The sequence below is a fragment of the Salmo salar genome, chromosome 15, assembly GCF_965601325.2.
Source record: "Salmo salar chromosome 15, fSalSal1, whole genome shotgun sequence".
Taxonomy (NCBI): Eukaryota; Metazoa; Chordata; class Actinopteri; order Salmoniformes; family Salmonidae; genus Salmo; species Salmo salar.
In genome coordinates, this window is record NC_138305.1 from 42,631,511 (window position 1) to 42,649,008 (window position 17,498).

Sequence of the window (17,498 nt, forward strand, 5' to 3'; positions counted from 1 at the left end):
TAAGTATTAAAAGTAAATAGAATTTATAAAATGTACTATAAATCATTTCAATTTCCTTATATTAAGCAAACCAGATGGCACAATAAAAAATATATATTGCTAGTGGCACACTCCAACACTCATAATTCACAAACGAAGATGTGTTTAGTGAGTACACCAGATCAGAGGCAATAGGCATGACCAGGGATGTTCTCTTGAAAAGTGTGTGAATTTGAAGATTTTCCTGTCAAAATATAGAGTACTTTTGGATGTCAGGGAAAAATGTATGGAATAAAAAGTACGTTATTTTCTTTCGGAATGTAGTGAAGTAAAAGTTGCCGAAAATATTAATAGCAAAGTACAGATACCCCCCCAAAAATACTTAAGTATGACCTTTTACTTAAGTACTTTACACCACTGGTTTTTGACTAAACGGGATGCAGCTAATGTCAGAAGTGACTTTCTCACTGTAATTTGCGTAGCAGATTATGAGAATTCGGTTAAGGTTATAGCATCTAAAATGCTAAATTCTCCCCGACGCGACTGCAATATTCAAGTTTTGACGTCACTTTTGACGTTAACTGCGTCCCTTCCAGACATGCCCTACTCTGGCATGTGAATCTGAACACCTTGCGACTGCGCACTTTATTTTGCTATAGGCGAGACACTACCAAGTGAGAGAAGATAGGGGGTTCCTTCCATAAAAGCCTTTTCACATTTTGTGAGACACCCACGTGTTTTCCATTCTATTATTGTTGATTTTTAAATGTAGTATTTAATTCATGGTGACTATTTTAAGACATTGCTATGAAGTTTATTTAATATTATAGTTTGAACACCCCCTGTGGAAGTAGTGTGTGAATCCAGCGGGAAGTACCAAAGTGCTTAGTATGTTCGTGGGACTTGTGTTGATATCTCTAGCTGTAGAGAAACTAAAACGCTCAATAAAATAGGGTATGTATAAAGTTATATTGTTTGCTAATGCATATTACACGTTGTTGAAGATTAAATTTAGATTTTGGAATCATGTGTAGCTGTTGTCAAACTTGCCTCACTGTTAGCTAGCTGACGTTAGCCAAACAACCAGATCTGGGCCATCGCGTTATGGCATATAGCAATTATTTTCCAACTTTGTTTAGTGACTGGCTTCAATATACTTTTCAATATACGTTACTCAAGTAAAAATGTTGTTAGTGTTGACAAACATTTTTCCATAAATGCTAGGTGTTTCTCCAAAATAGGCCACACTGGGTCTTGTCCATACGCGTGCGTCTGATCTGAAGCGAATGTATCTCGTAAATCTTTGTCGTAGTACATACAGATCCGACGCACACGCGTGGACCGCAGCTAACGTAAACTCACCCCATTCCGTACAAATGTGCGTAACCGCGACATTCAAACGAGGCTACAAGGAAAACTAATGGGACTGTGTTGACTTCAAAATCTGGGATGTGAACTACATTTCTATTCAAGCGTTGATCGACATGGTAATGGACTATAGTATTGGAGAAAAGTAGAAAAAACTGACCCTCCGTTTCATCGTGACGTGTCATGCCGTAACGTACAGCATGCGTAAAGCAACTATTTCTGTTTTACAATCTCTCCGCCTGGTGTAGCACTTCTCTCATCATTAAAAAACAAGAAATGGACAGTGACGGGGGTAAGAGGGGATAGATACCTAGTCATTTTTTGCGTCATCACTGTAAGCGATCATGACTTTCAAAGCCGCTGTTTACTTCTGAAGATCACTTTAGCACCGCCCTAAAAACCCGAATCAAATTCGACACAAACCTTTAAATAGGTATGTAATGACACATTATATAAACTCTTTATAGTGTTTTATTTACATTTTAGAGGCGATAAGGTGATAAGTTGGACAGATCGAGTGAAAAAAAGCAGTTTTCCCACACATCTCTCCTCCTCACTATCACGCATTAGTTTCGCTTCCCCACCCGCCATTTTTAAAAAAGACCCGAAGGAGCTCATTGCCTTCTTGAATTATGCAGAAATGGGCAGCGTGGAGGTCATGTCATTCATTTTGTTGGAAAGGGGAGAACTTGTGCTTTACAATGGTATTGACATTACAGTTGATCTGGAAGTATTACGTTTTTGGGGTGCTAAAATAGGGTCAATTATACGGACCAAGGCAATGTACAAAAGTGAGTGAGTTTACGTTACTATTAATAAAGGATATGCATTCAACTGAAATGTGTCTTCCGCATTTAACCCTACCCCTCTGAATCAGAGAGGTGCGGGGGGCAGCCTTAAATTGACATCCACGTCTTCGGTGCCAGGGAAACAGGTTAACCCCCTTGCTCAGGGGCAGAACGACAGATTTTTACATTGTCAGCTCAGGGATTCGATCCAACAACCTTTCGGTTACTGGTCCGACACTCTAATAACTTCACCAGGCTGAGTTATCAAAAATAGTGTCAGCACCCCTTCACCTCTGCAACTAAATTGCCATTCTTCTTTGTTTTTCAATCTCTGACTTTGCCACTACTATTAATGTTACCTTCAGTTTACAAGCCTGACACTACAGATGAGCTAAAGCATATTCACCCCTCCAGATCCAGGATGTTGATAAACCCAGAGCAGGTAGCTCTGATAGGGCAGGTGTTTGAGGCGTATGTGACAGAGCACCACAGGAGTGACATCATGCAGATCCTTCAGGAGCCTGATGAGGATGCCCACTACCCGGTGGTTATCAACGCCATGACACTGTTTGAAGCCAGCATGGAGGTGGGCGACTACTTCAACGCCTACCCCAGCGAGGTCATCAACATCTTTGACAACACCCTTCACCGAGCCGCTAAGACAATGTCAGAGAACTCTACACAGCAAAGGTGGCACAAGGTCAAACACCACCTGCATGCCCGAATCACAGGTAAGAGGCTCTTACCCACTTCCAAATCGACACCTAGCCCCTACCTCCTAGGCACTTGTATAGATCTGAAAAGATAAGCAGTATGTTGTAAGTTCGTTCCACCTAGCCTATCATAGAGCAAATTGTAGTTATTGCTATAATTATTTCTAAATAATTATCCAATCTCTTTATTTACATGAAGACAAGTGCATAGAGAGGTCAATAATATGAGAGACTAGAGAGCTCTTTCTGCTCCCTTCTATGAATGAATTGTCCTCGTACATAGTTATGGCCCTCTGCTGATGTAGCTTTATGTAACGTCTGAGATCTACAGTACCAGTCAAAAGTTTGGGCACACGTACTCATTCAAGGGTTTTTCTTTATTTTTATTTTTTTTTACGACATTATAGAATAATAGTGGAGGCATCAAAACTATGAAATAACACATGGAATCATGCATTAACCAAAAAAGTGTTAACAAATCAAAATATATTTTATATTTCAAAACAAATTTTATTGTCACATACACATATTTAGCAGATGTTATTGCGGGTGTAGCGAAATGCTTGTGTTCCTAGCTCCAACAGTGCAGTAGTATCTAACAGAGTAAGAAGAATGGAATTAAGAAATATATAAATATTAGATTGTTCAATGTCGAAGTGGCATTGAATTAAAAAAAGTTGAATAGAATACAGTATATACATATGAGATGAGTAAAGCAGTATGTAAACATTATTAAAGTGGCCAGTGATTCCAAGTCTATGTATATAGGGTAGCAGCCTCTAAGGTGCAGGGATGCGTAACTGGGTGGAAGTCGGTTAGTGATGGCTATTTAACAGTCTGATGGCCTTAAGATAGAAGCTGTTTTTCAGTCTCTCGGTTCCAGCTTTGATGCACCTGTACTGACCTCGCATTCTGGACGATAGCGAGGTGAACAGGCCGTGAGATTCTTCAAAGTAGCCAGCCTTTGCCTTGATGACAGCTTTGCACACTCTTTGCATTCTCCCAAACAATTAACAGGTGTGCCTTGTTAAAAGTTAATTTGTGGAATTTATTTCCTTAATGCGTTTGAGCCAATCAGTTGTGTATGCCACCCCTACAAGGTATTTATTTATTTATATTTATTTGGTAAAAGACCAAGTCCATATTATGGCAAGAACAGGTCAAATAAGCAAAGAGAAACGACAGTCCATCATTACTTTAAGACATGAAGATCTGTCAGTCCGGAAAATTTCAAGAACTTTGTATAAGTTTCTTCAAGTGCAGTCACACAAACCATCAAGCGCTATGATAAAACTGGCTCTCATGAGGATCGCCACAGGAAAGGAAGACCCAGAGTTAGAAATTGCAGCCCAAATAAATGCTTCACAGAGTTCAAGTAACAGACACATCTCAACATCAACTGTTCAGAGGAGACTGCGTGAATCAGGCCTTCATGGTCAAATGGCTGCAAAAGAAACCACTACTAAAGGACACCAATAAGAAGTATAGACTTGCTTTTGCCAAGAAACACGAGCAATGGACATTAGACCGGGTGAAATCTGTCCTTTGGTATGAGTCCAAATTTGAGATTTTTGGTTCCAACCGCTGTGTCTTTGTGAGACGCAGAGTAGGTGAAAGGATGCTCTCTTGCATGTGTGGTTCCCACCGTGAAGTGTGATGGTGTGGGGGTGCTTTGCTGTTGACACTGTCTGTGATTTATTTAGAATTCAAGGCACACTTAACCAGCATGGCTACCACAGCATTCTGCAGCAATACACATCCCACCTGGTTTGCGCTTAGTGGGACTATCATTTGTTTCTCAACAGGACAATGACCCAACACACCTCTAGGCTGTGTAAGGGCTATTTGACCAAGAAGGAGAGTGGTAGAGTGCGGCATCAGCTGACCTGGCCTCCACAATCACCTGACCTCAACCCAATTGAGATAGTTTGGGATGAGTTGGATTGCAGAGTGAAGGAAAAGCAGCCACCAAGTGCTGAGTATATATGGGAACTCCTTCAAGACTGTTGGAAAAGCATTCCAGGTGAAGCTGGTTTCTCATCAAGGCAAAGAGTGGCTTCTTTGAAGAATCTCAAATGTAAAATATATTTTCATTTAACACTTTTTTGGTTACAACATGATTCCATGTTTTATTTCATAGTTTTGATGTCTTCACTATTATTCTACAATGTAGAAAATAGTGAAAATAGAAAAACCCTTGAATGAGTAGGTGTGTCCAAACTTTTGACAGGTCCTGTATATTTGTGAGTTAGTGGGTGGTTGTCCTCCCTGTCTAATTGCAATGCTTGAAAAGCTCCATTTAAAGCAGTGTCTCGAGGGGTTTAGGCCGCAGTGTTCATTCTTTTGTTCATTTCACTTGTTCTGCTGGAGGCTCACCTCATCAGTCTGCTCTCTGCAACAGAAGAGTCATTTAAATCGAGACAGACACAATTAGAGCTCCTTATCATAGATAGCTGAATCACTTGTCCAGTGGAAAACATTAGCATCCCTTTGATGCAGCTTGATAATGATAATAATCACAATAGGAAGTACAGTATATCCATCACTGGCCAGCAGGATTTAATGAGAACATTATGAACATCTTGTCTCCGTGTAGGTATCTGTCTGGTTGTTTACTTGGGAAGAATGTCTGCCTGAAATTCAGGAGAACAGTAGGCAGTAAGAGACTGAAACAGGAGACTCAGCGTGGTGTAACAACACAAGCCATACCAGATATCACTCTCAGCAGGCTCAGTATTGACTTCCTGAGATAACACATGGTTGGTTACCTGAGATGGGGCCTAGAAAAACTGTAGCTACTCACTGAGTGTTTCTTATGTACACTGTCTCGAGCAATAAGGCTGCGTTTACACAGACAGCCCGATTCAGATTTTGTTTTGGACTAATTGGTATTTTAATCAATCAGATCAGTTCTTTTGCCAATAATTGGGCTAAAGATCATAATTCGTCTGTCTGTGTAAACGCTGCCAAAACTCAGCCGCACTATGGCTTCCGACATCTGCCAGGCTGCCACAGTTTTACCGACACCATTAGTTTAACACCTGGAACAGGTTGACATGGATTGGCCTGATTTGATTTTAATATGCAGATGATAAAAAAAGAGCACAGACATATAGTCAGATGGGAATAATCTGTAATGATTGACCTTGTCTGTCTGCCAGCCTTGCAAAGTAGCTCAACCTTCACATCTAATTACTTTAGCCATTGTGTACTGCAGTCTGGGGTCTCACCAGTACAGAGAGCAGTGTTATAAATAGCCAGATAATGTGCTCGACTCGTATGGTGTTCCTTGGTTGGTTACATGGCGTGAATGTAGAAGGCATAGCAAATAGCAGCAGGGCTCTTGGTGATGCAGCTGTGTGTGTTCTGGTGGGGAATGTTATTGCTACAAGGCCATGTTTAAGATCACACCAGTATATGCTTCAATGTTTTCAACAGGTTGCTTGCTCAAAATTCACAATGTCTCTCTGTGGAGAGGACCGCTTGTATGTGGGCTGCATCTTAAAACTCAGTTGTCTACTCTCATGAGAAAATGGAAAGTGCTTCACATAAAACCACTCTGAAGATGTGGACGGAAAATGTCAATGTTGTTTGAGATGCCAGATGGAGGGAGATGATAATACACTATATATACAAAAGTATGTGGACACACCTTCAAATTAGTGTATTCGGCTATTTTAGCCACACCTATTGCTGACAGGTGTATAAAATCAAGCACACAGACATGCAATCTCCATTGGCAGTAAAATGGCCTTACTAAAGAGCTCAATGACTTTCAACGTGGCACTGTCATAGGATGCCACCTTTCCAACAAGTCAGTTCGTCAAATTTCTACCATGCTATAGCTGCCCCGGTCAATTGTAAGTGCTGTTATTGTGAAGTGGCAACATCTAGGAGCAACAACGGCTCAGCCGCGAAGTGGTAGGCCACACAAGCTCACAGAACGGGACCGCCAAGTGCTGAATCACATAGCGCGTAAAAATCATATGTCCTCAGTTGCAACACTCACTACCGAGTTCCAAACTGCCTCTGGAAGCAACGTCAGCACAAGAACTGTTCGTCGGAAGCTTCATGAAATGGGTTTCCATGGCTGAGCAGCCGCACACAAGCCTAAGGTCAACATTCGCAATAACAAGCGTCAGCTGGAGTAGTGTAAAGCTCGCCGGCATTGGACTCTTGAGCAGTGGAAACATGTTCTCTGGAGTGATAAATCACGCTTCACCATCTGGCAGTCCTACAAATCTGGGTTTGGCGGATGCCAGGAGAACGCTACCTGCTCTAATGCCTTGTGCCAACTGTCAAGTTGGGTGGATGAGGAATAATGGTCTAGGGCTGTTTTTCATGGTTCGGTCTAGGCCCCTTAGTTCCAGTGAAGGGAAATCTTAACGCTACAGAATACAATGACATTCTAGACGATTCTGTGCTTCCAACTTGGCAACAGTTTGGGGAAGGCCCTTTCCTGTTTCAGCATGACAATGCCCCCGTGCACAAAGCGAGGAAATGGTTTGTTAAGATTGGTGTGGAACAACTTGACTGGCCTGCACAAAGCCCTGACCTCAACACGATCGAACACCTTTGGGATTAATTTGAAAACCGACTGCGAGCCAGGCCTATTGTTCGACGAGCATCTGGTCCTACTGGACACCAAGATGTCCACATACCTTTGGCCATGTCGTGTATGTTCTATTTTTTTATTTAACTAGGCAAGTCCGTTAAGAACACATTCTTATTTACAATGACGGCCTACACTGGCCAAACCTGGACGACGCAGGGCCAATTGTGTGTCGTCCTATGGGACTCCCAATCACGGCGGATGTGATACAGCTTGGATTCGAACCAGGGATTGTCGTGACGCCTTTTGTGCTGAGATGCAGTGCCTTAGACCGCTGCACCACTCGGGAGACCCTATTAATCCATGATAACATTGGTGGACTGGAGTATTGCATTTTATCCATAAAGGCCTATTTTCCTTTTATAGTATTCTATCAGTGCATGGGATTAAATTTTACACTGACAGTGTCTGTGAGTCCACAGATTTATCAGGAAGAAAGACTCTTCACAAGTCTGCTATGGATTCTCAGTGGTCACTGCTTAGGCCTAAAGCTACCTTTTACCAAAGAAGGCTTCTCCCATAAATCAAATGTTATTTGTCACATGCGCCGAATACAAAAGACCTTGCTGTGAAATGCTTACTTACAAGCCCTTAACCAACAATGCAGTTTTTAGAAAAATATATTTAAGAAATAAACTAAAGTAAAAAATAAAACCGCAACAATAAAATAACAATAGCGAGGCTATATACAGGGTGTACTAGTACCGAGTCAATGTGCGGGGGTACAGGTTAGTTGAGGTAATTGAGGTAATATGTACATGTAGGTAGAGGTTAAGTGACTATGCATAGATAATAGATAATAAACAGTGAATACCAGCAGTGTAAAAAAAAACTGGGGGAGTCAATGCAAATAGTCTGGGTAGCCATTTGATTAGCTGTTCAGCAGTCTTATAAGGCTTAGGGGTAGAAGCTGTTAAGAAGCCTTTTGGACCTAGACTTGGTGCTCCGGTACCGCTTGCCGTGCGGTAGAAGAGAGAACAGTCTATGACTAGGGTGGCTGGAGTCTTTGGCAATTTGTAGGACTTTCCTCTGACACCGCCTGGTATAGAGGTCCTGGATGGCAGGAAGCTTGGCCCCACAGTGATGTACTGGGCCATACGCACTACCCTCTGTAGTGCCTTGCGGTCGGAGGCTGAGCAGTTGCCATACCAGGTGGTGATGCAACCAGTCTGGATGCTCTCGATGGTGCAGCTGTAGAAGTTATTGAGGATCTGAGGACCCAGGCCAAATCTTTTCAGTCTCCTGGGGGGGAAATAGGTTTTGTCGTGCCCTCTTAGAGTTCTCTACGTTAGGTACTTTTATCCAATAAAGTACTGTAGGCTACTTGACAGATGTACAGGAAGGCTACGCATGTTTTCATTATTAAAAAAAAAAAGTTTAATTTGACTCATGCAACACAGTGCTAGATGCATGCGATACATCTCTTCAATACAATAGTGGGTAGAGAGCCCCATCTGGTGCTTAATATTGAGCATGACAAGGAATGCTGAACTTTGTTTGAGTTCCAGGAAAGATGGTACAGCGTGTTGTCAATACTGATTATTGTTTTGATGTCTAGTCCAGTGCTCCTTGGTCTGTTTGATGTCCATAACCCTAACCTCCCTCTGCATTGCTGTATGTCATCACGCCTCAGGTCTTCCTGTGTGTCCGGAGCTCACCAGGGAGAACATCCCCAAGTCTCGGGACGCTGGTCACTTCCTGTCCGTCACGGGCACGGTCATCCGCACCAGTGTGGCCAAGGTTCTGGAGTACGAGAAGGACTACATGTGCTCTAAGTGCCGTCACGTGTTCTCCCTGCAGGCTGACTTTGAGCAGTACTATAGCTTCGTTCCCCCTACCAGCTGCCCCAACCAGGACCTCTGTAACTCCAACAAGTTCACCTGCCTGTCAGGCAGCTCCACCCCGGCAGCCTGCAGGGACTACCAGGAGATTAAGATCCAGGAGCAGGTGACTGACTGACTGACTTGGGGCTAAGGGGCTCTAGTACTGTTTGTTTTAATTATAGTTACACATTGTTTAACCCTGCTGAATAACATCTGCAAACACAAATTGTAAGCCTATATTTGATCAAACTGCACCCCTCTTTCCCTGCTGTTCTGTGTGCCCAGGCCCAGAGGTTGTCTGTGGGCAGTATTCCTCGCTCCATGGTGGTCATTTTGGAGGATGATCTGGTAGACGGCTGTAAATCAGGTAACATTGGTCACTATGACGTCATTTGTCACTATGATATCACAGTTGACATTTGTATTGGAAATTACATCACAGTGGGATTGTTACATAAAGGATATTGTCATACTGTATTATGGGAATTTGTTTTGCAGAGGGTGACAGCATTGTGTTAGGTAGATTGTGACATCACTGAGTATTGGAATTCCACATTGTGATGTATTACCAATGATAATACTGTATGATGTACGGATGTTACATTGTGGTGTCATGTTGTGTGTGATAACATCACAATACCAAATGGTTGTCTTTCACCCAAGATGAAGCCACAGTAGATGAACATGAATGTTTTTAAAGGGATTAGTGTCATCACATTGAATGTTGGGCCTGAATTTCTAGGATATCACCATTTGTGATGCCATTTTTTCAGGTGATGATGTTACAGTGTATGGAGTAGTTCGTCAGCGATGGAAGCCCCTGTACGAGGACGCACGCTGTGAATTGGATCTGGTGTTGAAAGCCAATTTCATTGAAGTGAACAATGAGCAGACCATGGCAGCTCTGGTCCTAGAGGACATGCAGCAGGAGTTTGAGGAGTTCTGGGACAATTACAAACATGACCCTATAACTGGTACATAATAACTCGACTGTAATACTTCCCCAATCCCCATAATTAAAACTGTTGCAATACAGATTTAGATACTACTTTTTATGTATTTAATAGTCATTATTACATAATAAATACTATATGAGATGAGATGGACATGAAATGTGTATGGAATTTGATTGGTGTTCTTCTTCCATGTTCTCTCTGAAGGCAGGAACCAGATTCTCGTGAGCCTGTGCCCACAAGTGTTTGGAATGTATGTAGTTAAGTTAGCTGTTGCCATGGTGTTAGCAGGTGGGGTGCAAAGAATAGATCCTTCTGGAACTAAGGTAAGAGGTATGTATCCTTGTTCTAAATGTGGACCAATTTCTCTTACATGCCTCACAAACTGCAACTCTATTGGTGTCTATGTTAATATCTGATTCTAGATTTGTAATACGTTTCTGGTTTAGGCGAGTCTCATCTTCTGCTGGTGGGAGACCCAGGCACAGGGAAGTCTCAGTTTCTGAAGTACGCTGCTAAGATCACTCCCCGGTCAGTCCTCACGGCTGGGATCGGCTCCACTACCGCAGGTCTGTCTGCCCTCTGCTGGTTCATCTGAAACAGTTCACTTTGCTTAAAGGAATCACTGAAATAAACACTTATGTTAGTCCAAAAAGGAATATGTGTTGTGTGTCAGGGTTGACGGTGGCAGCAGTGAAGGACTCCGGGGAGTGGCATCTAGAGGCAGGAGCACTGGTGCTGTCTGACGGAGGCCTGTGTTGTATCGACGAGTTTAACAGCATCAAAGAGCACGACCGCACCAGCATCCACGAAGCCATGGAGCAGCAAACCATCAGTGTGGCCAAGGCAGGGTAAGGAAAAATCTTATCTTGCACTCAATTCTGTTATGGGCTGAAGCAGGGTCATAATGACTGACATGCATAAAAGCATCTTTCTATTTCCTTCATTGACTTTGTGGGGTCTATTTCCCTCTGTCCCACCCAGCATGGTGTGTAAACTGAACACCAGGACCACCATCTTGGCTGCCACCAACCCTAAGGGCCAGTACGACCCCAACGTGCCTGTGTCGGTCAACGTGGCCCTGGCCAGCCCCCTGCTCAGTCGCTTTGACCTCGTCCTGGTCCTACTGGACACCAAGAACCCTGAGTGGGACCGCATCATCTCCTCCTTCATACTGCACAACAAAGGTGTTTATACAGAGTCCTTATAGAGAGAGAGAACAGGCTCTGAAGAGCTAGTGTGTTCACATCCACCAGTTTTTAGACCACACTGCGTTTTGGCTTCATAATGATAGAAACTGGTCCAGACCCTGGAGAAACAGGTGATAGGACTCTGGTCAATTAATGACATGAATTAATCTGTATGTCGCTTTGGATAAAAGCATCTGCTAAATGGCATATTATATATATGATCAGTTGAAGTACAGAAGAGTCATAAAAGAAACCAGTCCTCTAGAAGTGGAGTGTAATAATCCTGCGCTTAGCGCCTGAGATATCCACCAATTACATAGGTCATCTGAGGAATCAGTGGGATGTCATATTGCTGAGTTAAGCTACACTGCAAATTAGAGTTGAGACCTCCTCTGGGCTCTTCATTAGAAAAGACAATCTCTCTCCCCAAAATGACAGCATTTGATCATTTGCATAATATAATTCCCACAGTATTTGCATAAGGAAGAGAGCTATGTTGAATGAAAATGCCAATGATGTAAAGTCTCTCTGGCATCGCCCCAGTTTAATTAGTGCTCTAGGTCGTTATCAAGACGATCACTCAGAGAGATGTGGTTATGGAAGGCTGGGTCCTATTCATTTATGACAAAACGTTCTGCAACAAAAAACTATTCTTATTGGACAAGTTTAGGTAGTCCCATCCTGTTTCAGTTAGTTTTCTTCTCTGGTAAATAATAAATACAACCGCGCATCTTGCTCATTACTTTAATCAGAAGGCTAATATCAATACTATGCATGCCAGTCTCTCTTGGCTAAAAGTAGAGGAGAGACTGACTGCATCACTTCTTGTTTTTATAAGAAACATTGATGTGTTGAAAATTCCAAATTGTTTACATAGTCAACTTACACACATCACTGACACACAAACTTACCCCAGCAGACATGCCACCAGGGGTCTTTTCACAGTCCCCAAATCCAGAACAAATTCAAGAAAACATACAGTATTTATAGAGCCATGATTGCATGGAACTCCCTTCCATCAAAGATTGATCAAGTGAACAGCAAACCTGGTTTAAAAAACCAGATAAAGCAACACCTCCCCTGTTTGACCTAGACATTGTGTGTATATACTGATTTGTAGGCTATGTGTGATGATTTAAATGTATGTAATTCTGTCCTTGAGCGGTTCTTGTCTATTAATGTTCTGTATTATTGAATGTTTTCTGTGGACACCAGGAAGAGTAGCTGCTACTATCGCAACTGCTAATTGGGATCCTAATAAAATACCAAATACCTTCATCTGCCTTTCAGGAGCTCCCTGCCAGTCGGAGGATTCTTTGTGGAGCATGGAGAAGATGAAGGCCTACTTCTGCCTGATCAAGGGGCTGCAGCCGCATGTGTCTGAGGAGGCCAACTCCATCCTGTCCCGCTACTACCAGCTGCAGAGGCAGAGCGACAGCAGGAACGCAGCCCGTACCACTATCCGCATGCTGGAGAGCCTCAGCCGCCTTGCTGAGGGTGGGACAGCATTTTACATTACACATCTAATGTCTTTCCTTCGGAATTCATTTGGGTTTGGTTTAGTTACTAAGGAGTTTAGTAGTTAGTGAAAGTGTTCAAACTCATATTTATTATGTGAATTATGTGAATGTTTTATGCTATAGTTGTTGATGATATGATGTGGTCATGAAGCTCATGATCTTTGTCTTGATCCTGGCAGCACACGCCAGGTTGATGTTTCGAGACACTGTCACTGTGGAGGATGCTGTTGTTGTTGTTTCTGTCATGGAGTGCTCAATGCAGGTAGGAAGCTACACTTTGTTACATTCTAACATGAAATAAGCAATAAGGCCCAAGGGGATGTGGTATATATTCCATAAAACCCCAAGGTGCCTTATTTCTATTATAATAAACTGGTTACCAACGTAATTAGAAGAGTAAAAATAAATGTTTTGTCATACCCATGGTATACGGTCTGATATACCACGGTTTTCAGCCAAACACTATTCAGGGCTCGAACCACCCAGTTTATAATGGCCGATATATCACGACTACGGGCTGTTCTTATGCACGACACCAGGCCGAGTACCTGGATACAGCCCTTAGCCGTGGTATATTTGACATATACCACAAACCTCTGAGGTTTCTTATTGATACAATAAACAGGTTACCAACATAAATAGAACCGTAATTTGCATCATACCCATGATATATTGTCTCATACACACGCACAGCTGAAATGCTTTTTCAGCCAATCAGAATCCAACACCCAAACTAGCCAATTTATAACATGTTACATTTTACAGTTACATTGGATGTAAACTGTAATGCCTTCAGCATGACTTGAAACACATGACATAATACAAAATGTAAGGTGACGTTTCAGTGAGCTGTGTGTGTGCCCCAGGGGGGCGCTCTCCTGGGAGATGTGAATGCTCTTCACACGTCATTCCCTGACAACCCCAGTCAGCAGTACCAGACACAGTGTCAAATTGTTCTGGAGGGACTCCAGATGCCTCACCTCCTCGACAAGGAGATGGACAGGCTCTTAAGGTGAGACATTATACTTGTGAAAACTTAAAGAACAAGGTTTGTGATGATTCAACTTTGGAGAACAGGACAAAAAGTAAATATTGCTTATAAATAATGCATTCTCTAACTTATTGTCTTCTACATCATCAGAATAAATCTCACTTATAACAACTCCCCCACCAACGTATTACCTCTAAACCCTAGCCCAGTGAAAATACTGAGTACAACCCCCTTCATGTATGAGTCATTGTGTTTTCTTTAGACTGCAGAATAATGGGCCAGGCTCCCCTAAAGGAACAGAAAAAGGTTCTCCTCTGCTGGCAAAGCAGCACAGTGATCTGAGCAGCAGTTATCATCACATAGACAAGAGCTCTAAATTCCAGACAAGAGGTCCAGGGCACTCTGACATCACCACAGACTCAGAGAGTGGACTGGACTGGTTCCACTCACTGGCCGGCCCAGTGGGGGGAGGACATGCTGACTCGCCGATCATCACTTCACCCATCACAACATCCACACAACACAACCATGACTCCTTCTCAAAGCAGGCCCAAACCCTGCCAAAACACCCCGCTGTGTCGTTGCCGGGCAACAGCGGCGCTGCACACACGGAGAGTGGGAGAGCGCCTGTGTGCGATAAGACACCCAGTATAACTGCGGAGGAGGAGGTGGTAAAGAGCTGTAAGGAGAGCAGTAAAAGCACAGCGTCAGCAGCAGCGGAAGACAGATCCTGTTCTGTGGTACAGAAGGTGTCCAAGAAGCTGCGAGACAAACGGCTCAGAGCGATGACTCATGTTCCCCTGCAGGGAGAGAAAGCTGTGGGAGGAGGCAACATCAGCACCAGCAGAGACCTCATAGACCATCTAGATGTGGAGCAGTCCTTCTCCACAGACTCCCTGCCCTCCCATAGCACACCTGTAGCAGGGAAGAAACGCAACTCAAAAAAGAACAATGTCCCTTGTAACCTCCCGTCTGGAGACCAGGACCTCTCTGGTACTGTGGGGGCACGGGGAGAAGAACTGCACTTTAAGTTCACAGGGTTCACATTTAAACCCAGAGAGAAGATGACCCACACTGAACCTCTCTGTCCAGATACTGACAACTCAGACTTTCACACAGAAAATAGAGGTCCACCTAGCAAGGCAAAGACGCATAGCAGAGAAAACCATAACACACTTTCTTCAGCTAGAGAGAAAGAGAGAACAGAAAAGAAAAAGAGTGAGAAACAGTGTTACAAAGACAAGCCAGCAGCGGGCAGCAGTTCTGCCAAGAAGCTGAGGCTGAGGGTTCAGTCTGAGGAGAAAGAGTTTCCCATTGGGGTGTCGCGTGACCTGAACCCAGAGGTCAGTGGTCCCACGGCGGAGGGAGGTGGTGATGGTGGGGATCATGGGACAGAGCGGAAACGCCAGCAGTTGCTGAGCAGAATTGCTCCAGGTGAGAACAGAACTACATTGACAACCCCCACAGACCCTCCACCACTACAGACAGACCACCCAAAGCCCACTGTGGCGGCCTCTACCCTGGCCAAACTCTCCAGGTTCTCCTTCACAACCACAAAGGACAAGGAAGTTACAAACCTAATAACAACTCTTACATCAGGTGCTCAGGTTACCTCGTCCACAGAGCTTAAACCAGGGCAGCAGGACACATGGACACAAGCTATCACCAGCATACAGCAGAGGACAGGGATGCAAGCTAAAGCCTCTACAGAGGATAGGACTGAGACAAGTGTTAGTGAAGACAAAAACTTCCAGACATTTAACAGTAAGGGCCAAAACCCTGCTGGAGATTCTGCTGTCAATCCTAAAAAGAGAAAGTGTTTTGAGCTGGGCTCTAAAGGCCTCTTCTCTGGCCTGTCTATGTTCAGCTCCAACTTTGATGAAGATGATCTGAGTGTCGACTGGGATGAGGAGTCAGGGAAAAAAACTAAAATGTAACCGGTGAAACGATGTTTGAAACGATGTAATGTACTGAATATTATTTGTGACTTCTCACCGTGTGGATGCGTGTTTGTTGTTGTATTGTCAAGAATTGATATAAATTTGCAGATCAGTGTTTGATCATGAGATTCACTATCGACTTGATGTCATGCTGTTGGATATTGAATACACATTATGCCATAGAAACAATCTTGTAATTCTGTTTCTTCTGTAAATGAAACCTCTTTTACAAAGCCTATGGTCTTGTGTCACAATAGCTGTTATATATATATTTTTTTTTATTGATTTTACCTTTGTTTAACCAGGTAGGCAAGTTGAGAACAAGTTCTCATTTACAACTGCGACCTGGCCAAGATAAAGCAAAGCAGTTCAACAACATACAACAACATAGAGTTACACATGGAGTAAAACAAACATACAGTCAATAATACAGTACAAAAATAAGTCTATATACAATGTGAGCAAATGAGGTGAGATAAGGGAGGTAAAGGCAATAAAAAGGCCACGGTGGCGAAGTAAATACAATATAGCAATTAAAAAACACTGGGATTGTAGATTTGCAATAGGTGAATGTGCAAAGTAGAAATACTGGGGTGCAATGGAGCAAAATAAATAAATACAGTAGGGGATGAGGTAATTGTTTGGGAAGTTTATAGATGGGCTATGTACAGGTGCAGTGATCTGTGAGCTGCTCTGACAGCTGGTGAGGGAGATAAGTGTTTCCAATTTCAGAGATTTTTGTAGTTCGTTCCAGTCATTAGCAGCAGAGAACTGGAAGGAGAGGCGGCCAAAGGAGGAATTGGCTTTGGGGGTGACCAGTGAAATACACCTGCTGGAGCGCGTGCTACGGGTGGGTGCTGCTATGGTGACCAGCGAGCTGAGATAAGGCGGAACTTTACCTAGCAGGGTCTTGTAGATGACCTGGAACCAGTGGGTTTGGCGACGAGTATGAAGCGAGGGCCAGCCAACGAGAGCGTACAGGTCGCAGTGGTGGGTAGTATATGGGGCTTTGGTGACAAAACGGATGGCACTGTGATAGACTGCATCCAATTTGTTGAGTAGGGTGTTGGAGGCTATTTTGTAAATGACATCACCGAAGTCGAGGATCGGTAGGATGGTCAGTTTTACGAGGGCATGTTTGGCAGCATGAGTGAAGGATGCTTTGTTGCGAAATAGGAAGCCAATTCTAGATTTAACTTTGGATTGGAGATGTTTGATGTGAGTCTGGAAGGAGAGGTAGTCAATATGAGGTAGTCAAAGGGCACATTTTCATCATGGAATGGGCAATATTACACGCTCCGTGAAAACACGCAATGTTGCTGTAGGCAAACATTGTGTTCATTCAAAGTAAAAAATCAGAGGCACAAATCAATGTGGGTGATGGCTGACTGGGCCCTACATTTGCTTAAGGCTGTGTATTATGATGTGGTATATAATGGGTTCATCCTCTGAGCCAATGCCAGAAAGCACCACACCAAAGGGAGCATGGCTGTTGTCATGACTGTGTGGATGGCATTCCATAAGGAAGCTGCATGAAAGTTCCTTGTCATGTTGTATAAGGATCGGAGACAGGCGCAGGAATACGTAATAGGGGGGTTTTAATACTCAACCCAAAATACAA

General features: G+C 43.3%; 1 protein-coding gene across 1 annotated transcript; it reads left to right on the top strand.

Annotated features, from left to right (window-relative positions):
• The first annotated feature begins 630 nt into the window (after positions 1-630).
• Positions 631-16,113, top strand: LOC106571380 (DNA helicase MCM9-like). The gene is made up of 13 exons (XM_014144401.3): positions 631-933; positions 2,550-2,866; positions 9,094-9,407; positions 9,569-9,650; positions 10,057-10,257; positions 10,444-10,569; positions 10,686-10,805; positions 10,913-11,087; positions 11,221-11,423; positions 12,717-12,923; positions 13,126-13,208; positions 13,813-13,958; positions 14,200-16,113. Exons 2-13 carry the CDS (start codon positions 2,557-2,559, stop codon positions 15,872-15,874), a joined length of 3,642 nt encoding a protein of 1,213 aa, XP_013999876.3. The 5' UTR covers positions 631-933; positions 2,550-2,556; the 3' UTR covers positions 15,875-16,113.
• Positions 16,114-17,498: the final 1,385 nt, after the last annotated feature.

Coding starts and splice junctions, on each gene's coding strand:
- LOC106571380 (XM_014144401.3), top strand. CDS start 2,557: ATGTTGATAAACCCAGAGCAGGTAGCTCTGATAGGGCAGGTGTTTGAG. Junction 9,408..9,568: donor AGATTAAGATCCAGGAGCAG/GTGACTGACTGA, acceptor CTGTGTGCCCAG/GCCCAGAGGTTGTCTGTGGG. Junction 10,570..10,685: donor TTCTGGAACTAAGGTAAGAG/GTATGTATCCTT, acceptor TTTCTGGTTTAG/GCGAGTCTCATCTTCTGCTG.